The sequence below is a fragment of the Pleurodeles waltl genome, chromosome 3_1 (genome assembly GCF_031143425.1).
Source record: "Pleurodeles waltl isolate 20211129_DDA chromosome 3_1, aPleWal1.hap1.20221129, whole genome shotgun sequence".
NCBI classification, from domain to species: domain Eukaryota; kingdom Metazoa; phylum Chordata; class Amphibia; order Caudata; family Salamandridae; genus Pleurodeles; species Pleurodeles waltl.
The window spans coordinates 1,633,408,520-1,633,424,772 of NC_090440.1; the positions used below are offsets into that span (position 1 = coordinate 1,633,408,520).

General features: G+C 47.5%; 1 protein-coding gene across 4 annotated transcripts in view; it reads left to right on the top strand.

Annotated features, from left to right (window-relative positions):
• UBR3 (ubiquitin protein ligase E3 component n-recognin 3) overlaps positions 1–16,253 on the top strand; it is a 1,605,611-nt gene that overhangs the window by 1,248,511 nt on the left and 340,847 nt on the right. For all 4 annotated transcript variants that reach the window (XM_069225311.1, XM_069225312.1, XM_069225313.1 and 1 more), the window contains one exon: positions 4,747–4,852. In XM_069225311.1, coding sequence (XP_069081412.1) covers positions 4,747–4,852 — 106 coding nt within the window. The remainder of the gene's footprint in view (positions 1–4,746; positions 4,853–16,253) is intronic.

Consider the following 16,253-nt stretch of genomic DNA (forward strand, 5'->3'; position numbering starts at 1 on the left):
AGACATGTAAAGAAAGGCTGCAACAGGGGAATAATAATAACCCCTACTAGTGTCCTTGACATGCAGATAGTAAACTGCTTCATTCTTTGGAGCGGCCTTCTAGGTGTTAAAAAGGTCTGCATCTCAGTGCATGGAATGCACATGGTTGGCGTCCGTATACAGCTCCACACTGTCACTTTTGGAGATGGGACAAGGTCGCTGTTGGAGTTTGACTGTGCCACCTTCCAGGGTGCAGGAGCATTATCTGGAAAAGCTTCTGGATCTAATCTGGTTTCTGTGAAATTCAAAAGTTCAGTAGTCTGCAGTTAAATAGAGTAGGATCCCTGAAGGTAAATAACTTGTTCCTTAGGAGTGCACCCAATAGTAGGTGGCATCTGAGTGTCTACCATGAAGGTCTCCTTAATCAGTGTTAAAAGTAAGAAAGAATCCAATAAATGCAGTACTTGAACAACTAACTTCTGTGTCTTATCTCTTTGTCTTAGAAGCCCATTTTTGGAACACCTTGAGCAGAAATTCTCTTCTTTTTAAAGTGTTTGTATCTGCCTTTTATTGAACATAATGAGATCACATTGGAATCTGTTTGGGTTCAAAGCTTTGGGAGTAATTAGAACAACTTAGTAAGTGGATGGATTAGATATCTTATTTTCATGTGGTGTTTGGGCTTTGCCCACGATGCTGAGGTTTGTGATCTATGTGCACCGTTCCGAGAGCCCAGAAAAAGAGAAAGTAAGAGACTAAGGTCCTCATTTACAAAAGCATTGTGTTCAGAATTCTGGTTATGGTTGGCATAGCAGCAGCTCATACATGACTTTTTGTAGCCATTCTTGACATTATTTTGACTGTCGCTGCTGTGATGTTGATGAAATGTTTGCTATATAATGACCACCCCTGATGCATCATGATCCTAATTAGACATTAAATTTAAATCAGTCCATGTGTGGCAGTTGTGTATGTGAATGTATGTAGAAAAACTGAACTATTGGGACCAAAATGTCTTTGTTAAAAAGAAAGACCTTCTTGTACTCTGGTATTTTGGGACAGTGTTTCTACTTGACATTGACTGGCTTCTAGTTGGGGAATTGACCTTTTGTATCTAACCTGAACATTTGTATTTCATGATGGTTTGTCTGTATTTGCATAAACTGCTGGACTGATGTTTTTTCCTCAAAATGAGAGTATAAGTTAATTTTTTAGAGCTGGTACTTGAGTGATTGTTGAATTTGGCAGACTTATTGTATGAAAACATTGCATCATTTATGCTAATAGATTTTGCTCATATTGTCACATCAGCTTTCTGAGGCCTGAGTATGTACATTTGGTATAACTCTGTGCTTTATGGTCCTGTGATCTCCGTGCAGTAGTATTCCTACAAACCTGCAAAATTAACCTAGTTCTACTGTGTACGGGCTGTTTTTGTGAGAATTGCACAACTTTTGATATGTTCATCCTGCCCCTTCCATTTAGTATCTCAATCTTAGGAAATTACACACAATGTGTTGGGAAGGGACTGGATGGGCAAAATGATCGGCCATGTGACCTTGCATAACCAGATTTCCTTAGGTGGCTGTAACACCAGCAGAGCTTCAAGGGGTGCAAACTATGTTTATTGTAGCTTTTTAGACAATGTTTTGGGACTTTGTGTTCGGGAATTCAGTGTTCTAACATCATTCATTTTGGTATTTAATCTTTGGGAGGTGAGTCCCAACACCTCTCTGGGATTAAGTCTTATCTAGCAGATCATAAAAGTATTGGAAGATTACATTAGTATTAATATTGTGCTGCTAAATGCACACTTCAAAACACCCTGTGTAGGAAAATGGCTCCCTGTTGCAGTTAGCCCCACTTTTTGCCTGATATTGATGCTGACTTGACTGAGAAGTGTGCTGGGACCCTGCTAACCAGGCCCCAGCACCAGTGTTCTTTCACTAAAAATGTACCATTGTTTCCACAATTGACATACCACTGGCACCCAGATAAGTCCCTTGTAAAAGGTACCAGTGGTACCAAGGGCCCTGTGACCAGGGAAGGTCTCTAAGGGCTGCAGCATATATTGTGCCACCCTCAGGGACCCCTCACCTAACACATGCAAACTGCCATTGCAGATTGTGTGTGTTGGTGGGGAGAGAAAGGCAAAGTCGACATGGCATCCCCCTCAGGGTGCCATGCACACAAAATACTGCCTGTGGCATAGGTAAGTCACTCCTCTAGTAGGCCTTACAGCCCTAAGGCAGGGTGCACTATACCACAGGTGAGGGCATAGCTGCATGAGCAATATGCCCCTACAGTGTGTAAGTCCATTCTTAGACATTGTAAGTGCAGTGTGGCCATGTTAAGTATATGGTCTGGGAGTTTGTCAAAAAACAAACTCCACAACTCCATAATGGCTACACTGAATACTGGGAAGTTTGGTATCAAACTTCTCAGAATAATAAACCCACACTGATGTCAGTGTTGGATTTATTAAAAAAAAGCACACAGAGGGCATCTTAGAGATGCCCCCTGTAATTTACCCAATCCTTCAGTGCAGGACTGACTGGTCATTGCCAGCCTGCCACTGAGATAAGTTTCTGCCCCCCTGGGGTGAGAGCCTTTGTGCTGTCTGAGGCCAGAAACAAAGCCTGCACTGGGTGGAGGTGCTTAACACCTCCCCCTGCAGGAACTGTAACACCTAGCAGTGAGCCTCAAAGGCTCAGGCTTCGTGTTAAAATGCCCCAGCTCACTCCAGCTAGTGGAGTTGCCCCCCAGCTGGACACAGCCCCCACTTTTGGCAGTAAGTCCAGAGCAGATAATGAGAAAAACAAGGAGGAGTCACGTACCAGTCAGGACAGCCCCTAAGGTGCCCTGAGCTGAGGTAACCCCTGCCTTTAGAAATCCTCCATCTTGGTTTTGGAGGATTCCCCCAATAGGATTAGGGATGTGCCCCCCTCCCCTCAGGGAGGAGGCACAAAGAGGGTGTAGCCACACTTCAGGACAGTAGCCATTGGCTACTGCCCTCCTTACCTAAACACACCCCAAAATTTAGTATTTAGGGGCACCTAAGAACCCAGGAAATCAGATTCCTGCAACCTCAACTAAAGAAGAAGGACTGCTGACCTACAAGCCTGCAGAGACGACGGAAGATGACAACTGCTTTGGCCCCAGCCCTACCGGCCTGTCTCCTGAGTCGAAAACCTGCAACCAGCGACGCATCCAACAGTGACCAGCGACCTCTGAAGCATCAGAGGACTGCCCTGACCCCCAGGACCAAGAAACTCCAGTAAGCAGCGGCTCTGCTCCACAACCTTCAACAAACTTGCAACTTTTCTACAACTTTAAAGACCTCACTCTTCCCGCCGGAAGCCTGAGACTTCTCACTCTTCACCCGACGCCCCCGGCTCGAGATCCAGAGAACTAACACCACAGGGAGGACTCACCAGTGACTGCGACCCCGTGAGTAGCCCGAGATGACCCCCCTGGACCCCCACAACGATGCCAGCAGAGAGGATCCAGAGGCTATTCCTGACCGCGACTGCCTGTAACAAGGGACCCGACACCTGGACCAACCACTGCACCCGCAGCCCCCAGGACCAGAAGGAACTGAACTTCAGTACAGGAGTGACCCCTCAGATGACCCTCTGCCTAGCCCAGGTGGTGGTTGGCCCGTGAAGCCCCCCTGTGCCCTGCCTGCACCGCTAGAGTGACCCCGGGTCCCTCCTTTGAAACCAATACAAAACCCAACGCCTGCTTTGCACACTGCACTGTGCCGCCCCTGTGCCACTGAGGGTGTGTTTTGTGTGTCTACTTGTGTCCCCCCCAGTGCTCTACAAAACCCCCCTGGTCTGCCCCCCGAGGACGCGGGTACTTACCTGCTGGCAGACTGGAACCGGAGCACCCCTGTTCTCCATAGGCACCTATGTGATTTGAGCACCTCTTTGACCTCTGCACCTGACTGGCCCTGAGCTGCTGTTGTGGTAACTTTGCGGTTGCCTTGAACCCCCAACAGTGGGCTGCCTATGCCCAGGAACTGAGACTTGTAAGTGTCTTACTTACCTCACAATCTAACCAATACTTGCCTCCCCCAGGAACTGTTAATTTTTGCACTGTGTCCACTTTTAAAATAGCTTATTGCCATTTTAACAAAAACTGTATATGTTATTGCTCTAATTCAAAGTTCCTAACCTACCTGTGTGGAGTACCTTGCATTTTATGTATTTACTTCAAATTTTGAACTTGTGGTTCTAAAAATAAATTAAGAAAATATGTTTTTCTATTTAAAAACTATTGGCCTGGAGTTAAATCTTTGAGTGTGTGTTCCTCATTTATTGCCTGTGTGTGTACAACAAATGCTTAACACTACCCTCTGATAAGCCTACTGCGCAACCACACTACCACAAAATAGAGCATTAGAATTATCTAATGTTGCCACTATCTTACCTCTAAGGGGAACCCTTGGACTCTGTGCACACTATCTCTCACTTTGAGATAGTTTATACCGAGCCAACTTCCTACACCCTCCTAAAAGAGGTGAGGATTGGCTCACTCACAAAGGCCATTCCAAGAAAGTTCTTTATGCCCAACTACTTTCAAGAGTAATCAGTCACTCCCTGCTCCAAAGCATACAAATACACTTTGTATAAAATATCCCCCCACCAATATAAATGTGAAAGTTGGTATATAGTTATATATCATGTTAAAAATATTGCAATAGAAGCAAAGAGTAATTTGCATACAGTGTATTATTATCACTTGCCTTTTTCTATTCTGTAGATCAGCTCTTCCACGTTCTAGCCATGCACATGCGTCTCTACACCATTGATTCTGAATACAATCCCTGGAGAAAGCTTACACACATTGTGCCAGATAAAGAATTGCAGTAAGTGTAAACACATTTGATTTAGAAGTTGTATCTTTTGCCTGGTATATATATTAAACTCAGTTATAAAATGATGTTTTGGATGGTATTTCAACATTAATAATAACCTTTTTCTCCCAAACTCTGATGTTTGTATTCTATGATTTTGTTTAGTAATCATATTGAAGATATGCAAAAGCACTTGACAATAATATTCTGTGGGTGTCTAGATTAATTTAAGGAAAGTTATGAACGATGCATATGTCCTACAGATTAAACAGATTAAACCTCTCAAATTTTAATTTTGAAGCTGGGACTAACTTTTCTTTTATAAAAAAACAAGGAACTATTTTTGGTATTGGCAGAAGACAGATTCTTCTGTTTTGTGTTACTTTGAACCTTTGTGAGATTTGCATTCATTTACATATTTCTATTGTACAGCCCAAACAAAGGTAAGGTATCTGGGTGCCTTACATTTAACCATTAAACACGAACAAGGGATCAGCAAATATAAACAGGGTAGATAACCAAAACCATATGTTTTCCGTTTGGTATCCTTTACATTGATATTGTGAGTGGTGAACTTTGGGGAAGATTCTCTTTATGTTGGACCTCTTTAGACTGATGGGGTTTGACTTGGGAGCTGCCTCCTGAAAGCAAAGAGAGGTAAAAGCTAAGGTAGGGAGTTCCATGCCGTTACAGCTGGCCCAGAGAATGGTTTTTCCTTGCTCGAGAGGATTTATATGTGCAGACTTCCAGCAGCAGATTGTCCTGGTTTCTCAGACCTTTTGATTCTCCTACGATTTCTGTGAACTATACTAGATGAGGTGGGCTATTTTCATGTATAGCCCTATAAACTAGGACACAAAGTTTGAAGCAGATTATTGCTTTTAAGGGAGCCCAGTGGAGATAATAGAGAATAAATCATACTATTGTATTCATTTTTTGTTTTGTGCACCAGTCTGGATCCAGGATAAAAGGCTACTTTGATTACGGCCAGGTGTGATTGAGGAACTGCAGCTATGACATAAGCAAAGTCTTTTCTGGATATGAGAAATGCTTGCACTGCAGAATTAGGTGCCCTATTTTTTACCACACATAGATTGAAGTTTGCTGCATTAGCTATTTTGTTAATTTGTGGGATGATTCAGAGTGCAGAACCAATGGTGAATCCCAGCAGTTTGGTAACTAGTGCAGGAGCAGCTGTGAAACTGTTGAGCTTTAGTAGATTTATTTTATAGAGACTTCTAGTTGCAGATTACTTAGATTATAATTTCCTCCAGGTGTCAGACTGGATCTGGAGATTTTTCTTCCAGCAGTACCCTTGTGCGCCATCAGGTGGCGTTGGTCGACTCCACGTTTGTAATCGGCCTCGTGATGATGTTGCAGTCATGTATAGATGCCACTCCGGCGCAGTGACATCAGTTCTTTTATTTCTGCACCAGCCTACGTGCAGATCTGGAGAAGAGCTACCGTCAATCGTTTTTTGACTGACTTTCAACCTTTTTATCAAAGTTTCTTAACATATTTGGTGCATCTAGATGTCCTCCCTCAAGACAGGATTCAAGCCTTGTGACTCCTGTCACTGCATGATGTTCTTGCCGGATCCGCAGCTCGTGTGCTTGTGGTGCCTGGAGCGCGACCACAACCCGAAGATGGGCTCTGAGTGCCGGGCCATGAACCTGAAGGCTTTGAGGGAGCGGTCCCTAAAGCTCATGGCGGCCCGGCACTCAGCTCCACATCTCTCCCGGTCTCTTCGAGAGGAAGGTCATAAGACTGCTCGCAGAGCCATCACCACTCATCCTCGTCCCACTCCAAACCATCAAGAAGAAGGAGAAGTTGAAGATGAAAAAACTTTCTTCGACTTCACCTGCTCGCTCGGACGATACGAAGTGGGAGGCGGGTCGATGCTCTAGGCCTCCGTCTTCAGAGCCTGCTTCTGGGTTGGCTCCACACCTCCTCGAGTTTCCGGGAGCTGGAACCACCTCTGCCCAACTGAGGGAGTTTAACAAGGCCCTGCTGTGACGCCTTTGGGCCCAGTAGGGTCAGAAGGGGCCCCCTCAGGTTCCACGCTGGTGGCTTCGGCCTTGGGTACTGAGGGCATCCCAGGATCCATTGCCAGATCTGTGCATGTGCCCGTTGTACCATCGCAACCTTCCCAGGCGCCGGTAAGGACTTTGACACTTCTGGCGCTGGTCAGGCCCAGGATCATCATTGATCCCAAACTCATTCCCGACTCCAATCCGGAGTCTGAATAGCATTGCTCGATGCAGATTCAGTCTACAACAGGGGACTATGTTCCCCAGATTGGATCCTGACCCTTATGTACGGGTACGATGAGAGAATGGGGGGGTCACTGGACCCTTTAGAATTCCAGCTAGAAGATCCTGAAATAGATTGGGCTCAGGAATTGGGTGAAGCCATTGGTCTTGACTCCTCTCCTGACACTGGTATGCTTTCTCCCCCTTCCGTGACTACAGAGGAAGAAGCCTCTTATTCAGTGGTGGTGAGAAGAGCAGCTGAGGTCCTAGGCCTCCAGCTGCCTTTGGTGGCTGTCAAGAATAACCTCCTGACTGAGGTGCTTTAGCCAGGGGCTTCCACATCTGAACCCTTTTTGTCCTTTAATGAAGCCCTCACTGATGTCCTGCAGGGGATGTGCTCTAAACCCAGCACAGGGGCTCCTGTCAACAGGACAATTGCCTGCCGCCATAGGCTTGCTCCTAACGACCCTAAATTCCTGACCCAGCATCCCGCGCCTGAGAGTTTGGTCATCTATTCTTCTGGTGCATTCCCATCCCCACTCTCGTATATTGAATCAAAGCGATTGGACTAACTTGGGAAGAAATTATTCTCTTCCTCCAGTTGGACGTTGCAGTCTGTGAACTCCGCATGCCTTTTGGGCCGCTATTACCATACTTTATGGGATACAGTTGCACAGGTGCTGCCACAGGTCCCGGAGGAGGCCTGGGCCTTTATCTCCCAAGATGTTGCTGACTGGAGAGATGCAGCCAAGTTCACGATTCGTTGTGGGCTCGACACGACCGACTCACTAAGCCGATTGGTTACGTCGGCAGTGGCCTTGAGGTACCACGCTTGGTTGCGGACGTGTGGCATTTCGGGGGATGTCCAGCAATTGCTTATGGACATATCCTTCAGTGGCACCTCTCTCTTCAGAGACAAAGCAGGCTCAGCACTCAAGAGCTTTAAGGAGTTTCGCGCTACGGCTCGGTCCCTTGGCTTCACAGCTGCTCTTTGCCCCCGCTCAGTCCTTTCATGGCTACGGAAGGGGGGGCTCAACCACATCCATTTCCCTCCAGCCACCGTGCTGCGCATGCTGCCCAGCCTCTGCGTGAGCGCGGGATCCGACGTGCCCGTGGATCAGGGAGCCAGCGGTAGGCCCAGTCCATCCTCCTACACCCTCCCACCTCCCCATCCCGTTGCAGCCTTCAAACCTTCCTAGTCCATTGCTCCATCACGGACCAGTTGTAGGCAAGATTCACCATCAACTGCTCCAATGGGAATTCATCATGATGGACCACTGGGTTTTGCAAATCATCCGAAGGGGCTACTCCCTCCCCTTCAAGGCTACCCCTCCTGTCATGCCACCATCCTACGATTGGATGACGGAGGATCACTTGAAACTTCTCCCAGAGGAAGTTACGGCTCTTGGCCACGGGTCTCATAAAGAGTGTCACTGTGCCAGAAGTATGTTGTGGTTGTTATTCCAGCTACTTTCTGGTTCCCAGAAAGGACAAGGGCCTCTGCCCTATCCTAGACCTCCGGTCCCTCATTCTCTTCCTCAGAAAGGAGAAATTCAAAATGTTCACTCTGGCTCAGGTCCTATCTGTGCTGGACCCTGGAGACTGGCTGGTAGCATTGGACTTGCAGGGTGCCTACGGTCACATTCCCATCCTGCCTGCCCACAGATGTTACTTGCGGTTTGTGGAAAGTCATGAGTGATTTCCATTTACCATGGCCATACCCTCGCCCCTCTGGTGTTTACAAAAGTGATGACGGTGGTCGCAGCTCATCTGCGCAGGCTAGGGGTTTTAGTCTTCCCCTACCTCGATGACTGGCTGTTGAAGGCAGGTTCACCCCAGGCTGTCGTCTCCCACCTCCAGTCGTCTCCCACCTCCAGACAACGGGGAACTTCTCTGGGGTTCATTATAAATGTGCTGAAGTCACAACTGGCTCCTTCTCAGGTGCTTCCTTTCATCTGAGCTATTCTGGACACACTGCAGTTTCTGGCCTGTCCTCCCGAGCGACGAGTCCAGGATATTCAGGCTATGAGACCGATGTTTCAAAATCTGTCCTGGGTTTCGGTGAGAATGACTCTGAAGCTGCTGGGCCTCATGGCCTCCTGCATCCTGCTGGTCGCACATGCCAGATGGCGTATGTAGGCTTTGCAGTGGGACCTGAAGTTCCAGTGGGCGCAGCATCAGAGGAGTCTCTCCAACATGGTCCAGATCTTGGAGGGAACTGCATAAGATTTGCGGTGGGGGCTTTTTAATCACGATTGGGTCAAAGACAGAACCCTCTCCCATCCTATCTGACAGTCGTGACCAATGCGTCACTCGTGGGATAGGGCGGCCACATGGGGGAGGTGGAGATCAGAGGCGTCTGGTTCTTGGCAGAGTCCGGGCTCCACATCAGTAATGTGGAGCTCAGTGCGGTCAGGTTTGCATTGAAAGCATTCCTTCCTTCTGTCAAAGGCAAAGTGGTGCAGGTGGTCACAGGCAACACCACTGCCATGTGGTACCGCAAGAGCAGGGCAGAGTGGAGTCCTGGACCCTTTGTCGGGAGGCACTACTGCTCTGGACATGGCTGGAACGTCAGGATATATCCCTGGTGGTTCAACATCTGGCAGGCTCTCTGAACATCAGAGCGGACAAACTGTGCCATCAATGCATGGTCCATTACAAATGGCGTCTTCATCCAGGGGTGGTGCAAGGTCTCTTTCACCAATGAGGAGAGCCATGGTTACATCTGTTTGCCTCAACAGAGAACCCGCAGTGTCAGCTGTTTTGCATGCTGGAGTTTCCAAGGTGGCACTCACTCAGCTACGCTTTTCGGCTTGAGTGGAACTCAGGCCTCCTATATGCCTTTCCACCAATACCGCTTCTGCCCAGAGTTCTCAAGAAGATCAAGAACGACCAGGCCCAAGTAATCGTTGTGGCTCTGGACTGGACACAAAGAGTATGGTATCCTGAGCTTCTAAGCATGACCATCAATCCTCCACTCAGACTGCCTCTTTGGGGAGGATCTTTTGTCGCAGCAGTATGGGACGGTTCTCCACCTTGAACCTGTCTAGTCTCTGCCTTCTTGCGTGGAGATTGAGTGGCAGCAGTGGACAGCTTTCGACCTCTGCCCAAAGTCTGTAATGTTATCTTGGCAGCCAGTTTACCCTTGTTGTTGGAACAAATTTGTGGCATAGTGTACCAACAAGTCTGTTGATCACCTTTCTGCACCTTTGTCTGAGGTTCTTTTGGTTATATTCTCCCTGGCCCAGCAGGGCTCTGCTTTGGGCACACTTAAAGGTTATCTGTCTGCCATCTCTGCTTTCCTCAGACTTCCAGATCAACCCTCCTTGTTTAAATCTCCCGTTGTTGGTAGGTTTCTCAAGTGGCTTATGCACATGTTGCCACCTACTCTGTTCATAATGCCCTAGTGGGACTTGAACTTGATACTCTTACCTAATGTGTGCTCCCTTTGAGCCCCTTCATAATTGTCCTCAGTGGCTTCTCACTTTAAAAACAGCCTTTCTTATTGCCATCACCTCCGCTCATAGAGTAAGTGAGCCACAAGCTGTTTTTTCGAAGCCACCTTTTCTCACTGTCCATCCTGATAAAGTGGTGCTTCGTACCAGGGCCTCTTTACTCTCTTAGGTGGTTACGCCCTTTCATGGAGACGCATCTATCACCTTGCCTACTTTTTACACCCCCCCAGATCCTTCTCATAAAGAGAAGAGACTCCTCAGTTTGGATTCTAAAAGAGCGTTGACTTTGTACCTCAATCATACCAAAGACTTCCGGGTGGATGATCAACTCTTTGTTATGTGGGCGCGAAAAAAGGACGAGTGGTGCAGAAAAGACAATCTCTCAAAGGGTTGTTATCTATATCAAAAGGTTCTACGCTGTGGCTAAGAAGCAACCCTCAGGCTTTGCGTTCACTCCACCAGAGCAGCTGCTGCAACCACAGTGTTGGCACGCATTCCTGTCCTGGATATCTGCCAGGCAGCAACGTGGGCGTTCCTACACACGTTCACAAAACACTACTGTCTGGATAGTCAGGTCTGCAGGGACGCTAATTTTGCTCTTCAGTCCTACAGGACTTCCTAGTATGATCTTAGTTGGCAGACCCACCTCCGGGAATGGTATTGCTTGGGTATCTATTCTAAGGTAAGGAATCTACACCTAGAAGTCTTTATCAGATGAACAAGTTACTTACCCTCGGTAACAAATTATCTGATAGAGACGCTTTCCAAATAAGTAATTCATGCTGGCCAGGATACGACCTGTTGCTTGAGGAAAGCAGTCTGCACCAATGTGGTGCTCCTTTGCCATGCATGGATGTGCTCCACAGGATTTTCAGGAGATGTGCAGGTACCCCTTATGGATATGATTCAGGATGGATCCAGCCTCTAACGAAAAAATGGACTTCCTCTTGGAACATAAGGAAAGCCGACCTATGGCATGTTCTCTAGACTTCTCTGTTCCTGGAAGACAGTTTACCCTCCAGTTTCTACCTTTCCCAGGCTCCTCAAGGGGATTTAAGCATACACGCAGTACCAGGCCCCTCAACAGCTGCAGCAGTCATTCCAGTCTTGACTAGGTCGGGGAGGTGGATCAAGCAGGTACTGAGTGTAGGAAGCAGGCTAGGTTTATGGTGTACACCTATGGTGTGGCACCCTATACTGAGTCGCGGCAACCCATAGGGATAGTGTTTAGGTGTCCAGATAGCAAGAGCTCTCTAGTGGTAGCTGAGGTGAGCAGGTGAAGCTTATCTAGGAGGAATGTAAAGCACTTGCAATACCACAAGTTAGTCACTGTACACAAGAAAGAACCACACCAGGTGTTGCAAAAAGAAAGGTTTCTTTATTACAACACTAAAGACTATACTAATATGGTTATATTTACACTTGGAGACATCTACACACAAAATATAGACATGGAAACAATTGGAAATAGCATAGAAATACATGGGGCCCTATTCTCAGGTGCAGAGTTGTTATCGAACCAGTTGTCCCATATGCCGGTTGTTATTCCCAATCCTTTCTGATACCCAAAAAGAACAAGGGTCTTCACCCTATTCTACATTTGCAGGGCATCAATCTCTTCCTCAAAAAGGAGAAATTCAGGATGCTCACTCTTGCTCAGGTCTTGTCTGCTCTAGGAGACTGGATGGTAGCGTTGGACTTGCCGGATGCGTATTTTCACATCCCCATCCTGCCGACCCACAGGCGTTACTTGACGGTTCAGGGTGGGCCACGAGCACTTTCGGTTTACCGTGCTCCTGTTTGGTCTCACCAGTTCGCCACGGGTGTTCACCAAAGTGATGGCGGTGGTGGCAGCTCATCTGCGCAGATTGGGGATTCCAGTCTTCCCCTACCTTGATGACTGGCTGTTGAAGGCTCCTACGCCCCAGGCTCTTATCACCCACCTTCAGTCAACCGTGGACCTCCTACATTCGTTGGGAGTCACACCGGACTCCCTCTCAGAAGTTCCCTTTCATTGGGGCTGTTCTGGACACAGTGCAGTTTTGGGTTTATCCTCCCAAGCAGCAAGTCCAGGATATTGAGATTATGATACTGATGTTTCAGCCTCTCCTGGATTACGGTGAGACAGACTCTGAGGCTGTTGGAACTCATGGCTTCCTGCATCCTGTTAGTCAAACATGCCAGATGGCATATGAAGGCTTTGCAATGGGACCTGAAGTTCCAGTGGGCACAGCATCAGGGAAATTTTGCTGACACTGTTAAGATCTCAGAGGGAACTGCAAAAGACCTGCAGTGGTGGTTAGTGAACTGCGATTGGGTCAGAGGCAGACTCCTCTCCCTTTCCCAACCAGATCTTACAGTAGTGACAGATGCATCAATTCTGGGGTGGGGCAGCCATCTGGGAGAGATGGAGATCAGAGGCATCTGACCTCTGGCGGAATCCGGACTCCATATCGACTTGCTGGAGCTCCGGGCGATCCGACTGGCATTGAAAGCATTTCTTCCTGTTGTAAAAGGGAGGATGGTGCAGTTGTTCACAGACAACACTACCGCAATGTGGTAGTGCAACAAGCAGGACGGTGTGGGGTCATGGACCCTTTGTCAAGAGGCCCTGCATCTCTGGACATAGTTGGAATAGCAGGGCATAACCCTGGTGGTTAAACACTTGGCAGGTTCTCTGAATGCCAGTGCTGACGAACTCAGCCGTCGATGCCTAGCGGATCACAAATGGTATCTCCATCCGGAGGTAACACAAGGACTCTTTCAGCAGTGGGGAGTGCCTTGGTTAGATCTGTTCGCCTCCGCAGAAAACGAGCAATGTCAGCAGTATTGCTCGTTGGAGTTCCAAGGCGGCAATCGCTCTGTGACGCTTTTCATCGCAGGTGGAGATCAGGCCTCTTGTCTGCCTTTCCGCCCATACCACTTCTGCCCAGAGTTCTCAAGAAGTTCAAGAACGACCGGACCCAAGTAATCCTGGTGGCTCCAGACTGGGGACGAAGAGTCTGGTATCCTGAGCTTCTGAAAATGAGCTTCAATCCTCCGATCAGGCTGCCCCTTCGGGAGGATCTCCTGTTGCAGCAACAGGGGAGGGTTCTCCACCTGAACCTGTCAACTCTGTGCCTTCATGTGTGGAGATTGAGCGGTGACAGTTGACAGGCTTCGACCTTCCTCCTGAAGTCTGTAAAGTAATTCTGGCAGACAGTGGGACTTAAATCTAGTTCTCACATTTCTCATGTGTGCTCTCTTTGAGCCATTACATAACTGTCCCCTCCGGCTTCTCACCATCAAGACAGCCTTCTTAGTGTCCATAACATCTGCCAGGAGGGTGAGTGAGATGTAGGCTCTCTCATCTAAGCCGCTTTATCTCACCATGTTCCGAGATAAGGTGGTAATCAGAACTGGTGCCTTTTTGCTCCCCAAGGTGGTGACCCAATTTCACCTGGGTCAAAACATCATCCAGATGAGCAACTCCACCGACCGGACCCAAAAAGAGCGCTGTGGTTCTTTTGTGGGGTACATAGAACCAAAGAAAGGTTGTGCATTGCAGTAATGAACCATTTCGCCCATGGTTGTTCTCAGCATTAAGATCTGGTACGCACTGGCCAAGAAGCAGCCTCCTGAGGGCTTGAGAGCTCATTCCACCAGGGGAAGGCTGCTACCACTGCGCTAGCATGAGGTGTTCCAGTCCTGGATGTCTGCCAGGCAGCAATGTGGGCATCATTGCACACATTTGCAAGACATTACTGCCTGGACAATCAGGTCCATAGAGATAGTCCTAGAGGACTTTCTAGTATGAGGAGATTTGTCCGCAGCTCACCACCAGGAGGTTATGGCTTGGGTATCTATTTTAAGGTAAGGAATCTGCAGCTAGAGGTGTTTATCAGATGAACAAGTATTCGGTAAAGCATTATCTGTAGCTAGCTGCAGATTCCTTACACCCACCCATGCCTCCCCGCTCTGCGGACACTTCTAATAGATTCAGGGATTGTCCCTTTCAGGACCCTAGTTTTTGCACAGACAAACAGTTTCGTCTTTTCATGGCTCTGTGCTTCTGGTGTGAAGGTTAATGGAAAAGGAACTGATGTACACACGTCTGGGTGGTGGCTTTATAGGCGACCGTAATGTCGCAGACGGCTCCAACGATGCAGACTACACCACGCGGGTCCAAATGACGCCACCTGACTGTGCGCGCGCAAGGGTATTGCTCAGCAAAACTTCCAGATTCCAGGCTGATGCCAGGAAATTCTAAAATAAGGAATCTGCAGCTAGATAGATAATCTGCTAGTTTAATGCGTTATTGAAGGTAATATGGAGCCAGCACCCCCTACCAATGCAGGAGAGCTATAGAAACATTTCAAAATGCAGACTTACACCTGCAACATTCAACAGGTGATGGATTTGCAGGTAGATTAACTACCATTTGAAAGATAGTTTATAAGGGTAAGTAACTTTTTAATCATCTGTCCTGCTGTACCACAATTCACATAGTAAAGATCGAAGAAGTAGCTAAGCACAGTTGTAGGAGGAGATGCAATGCTGTAGAGTTTATTCTTGAGTAGAGTTCTTGTGTGTAGAGTGGAATTCTTATGTGTTCTAATGAATACTTCTGCCTGCATGCAGATTCCTCACCTTTTGAGTATGCCAGACTGGATCTGGAAGCTTTTCCACAGCTCTTTCACGTTGGTAGGGGGTTGTCAGCTCCTCAGTGATGCCAGAAGCAACATATGCATGACATCTCTAGAGCCATAAAGTAGCCACCCCAACGCATAGATATCAGTTAACGTTTTTCCACACCTTAAACTCTAATATGGAGTTTGCTCTCTGACATTCCTGTCATGAGTTCTTCAGAGATTTCTCTGTCAAAGATCAATGGTGCAGTGCAGAATGCCTTTCTCCAAAAGGTCCAGTTTCAAAACATACAGCGACTTGCGAGACCTGCCGAACTATGCTTCTAAGTCCATGAACGAGGGGAGTGGCTGAGCTCTTTATAGTCCTGGCCAAGGATAATCGCTAGGCCAGTTGACAATGTAGACCTCGATTGAGGTCCACTGGTTCCCTGACATTGAGCGATAGGCAACATAAACACAAGAAAAATAGGAATGACAATAGAGGCAAAAGAAGAAATGGTAAGTCCCCTGACCCCAGCATTGTCATCATTGGAGTCGGAACTGGTGACAGTTTCCCCAGATAAAGAGATGTCACCTGTAGGGCCAACTGATCCTCCACAGCTGCCTCGGGGTTCCTCCTACCAGCAGTTTCCCACTCCAAGGATGGATCAAGCATCCTTCTTAAAGACTGTGTTAGAGGTGTTTAGCAGAGCAGTGGTCCAACCTGGAGCACCTTCCAGATGCCAGCACTGTGCCTCATAGATTCATAAGAGAGGCTAAGTTCCATTATGAGGCACAACAGTATATCGAGGAAGAAAACCTTCAAGGTCATCATACAGGGAGACTTTTCTTGGACACTTCTAATCGCAGATTCCTCACCTTTAGAATATCACCAGGTGCCAGAATGGATGCAGATTTTTCAGCATAGCACAGCAGTAGGTGATATTGTGTGGGTCTGTGTTGACTCTGTTCTGCCCTGGGAGTGACTGCTGGAGCTGCAAATAAGTGTCACAAATGCATGCTGACGTTAGTTCCTTTCTTTCTACATCTTAGTATGCAGATGCAGAGCTAGCTCCTAAATCTTTCTTATCGGTTAACA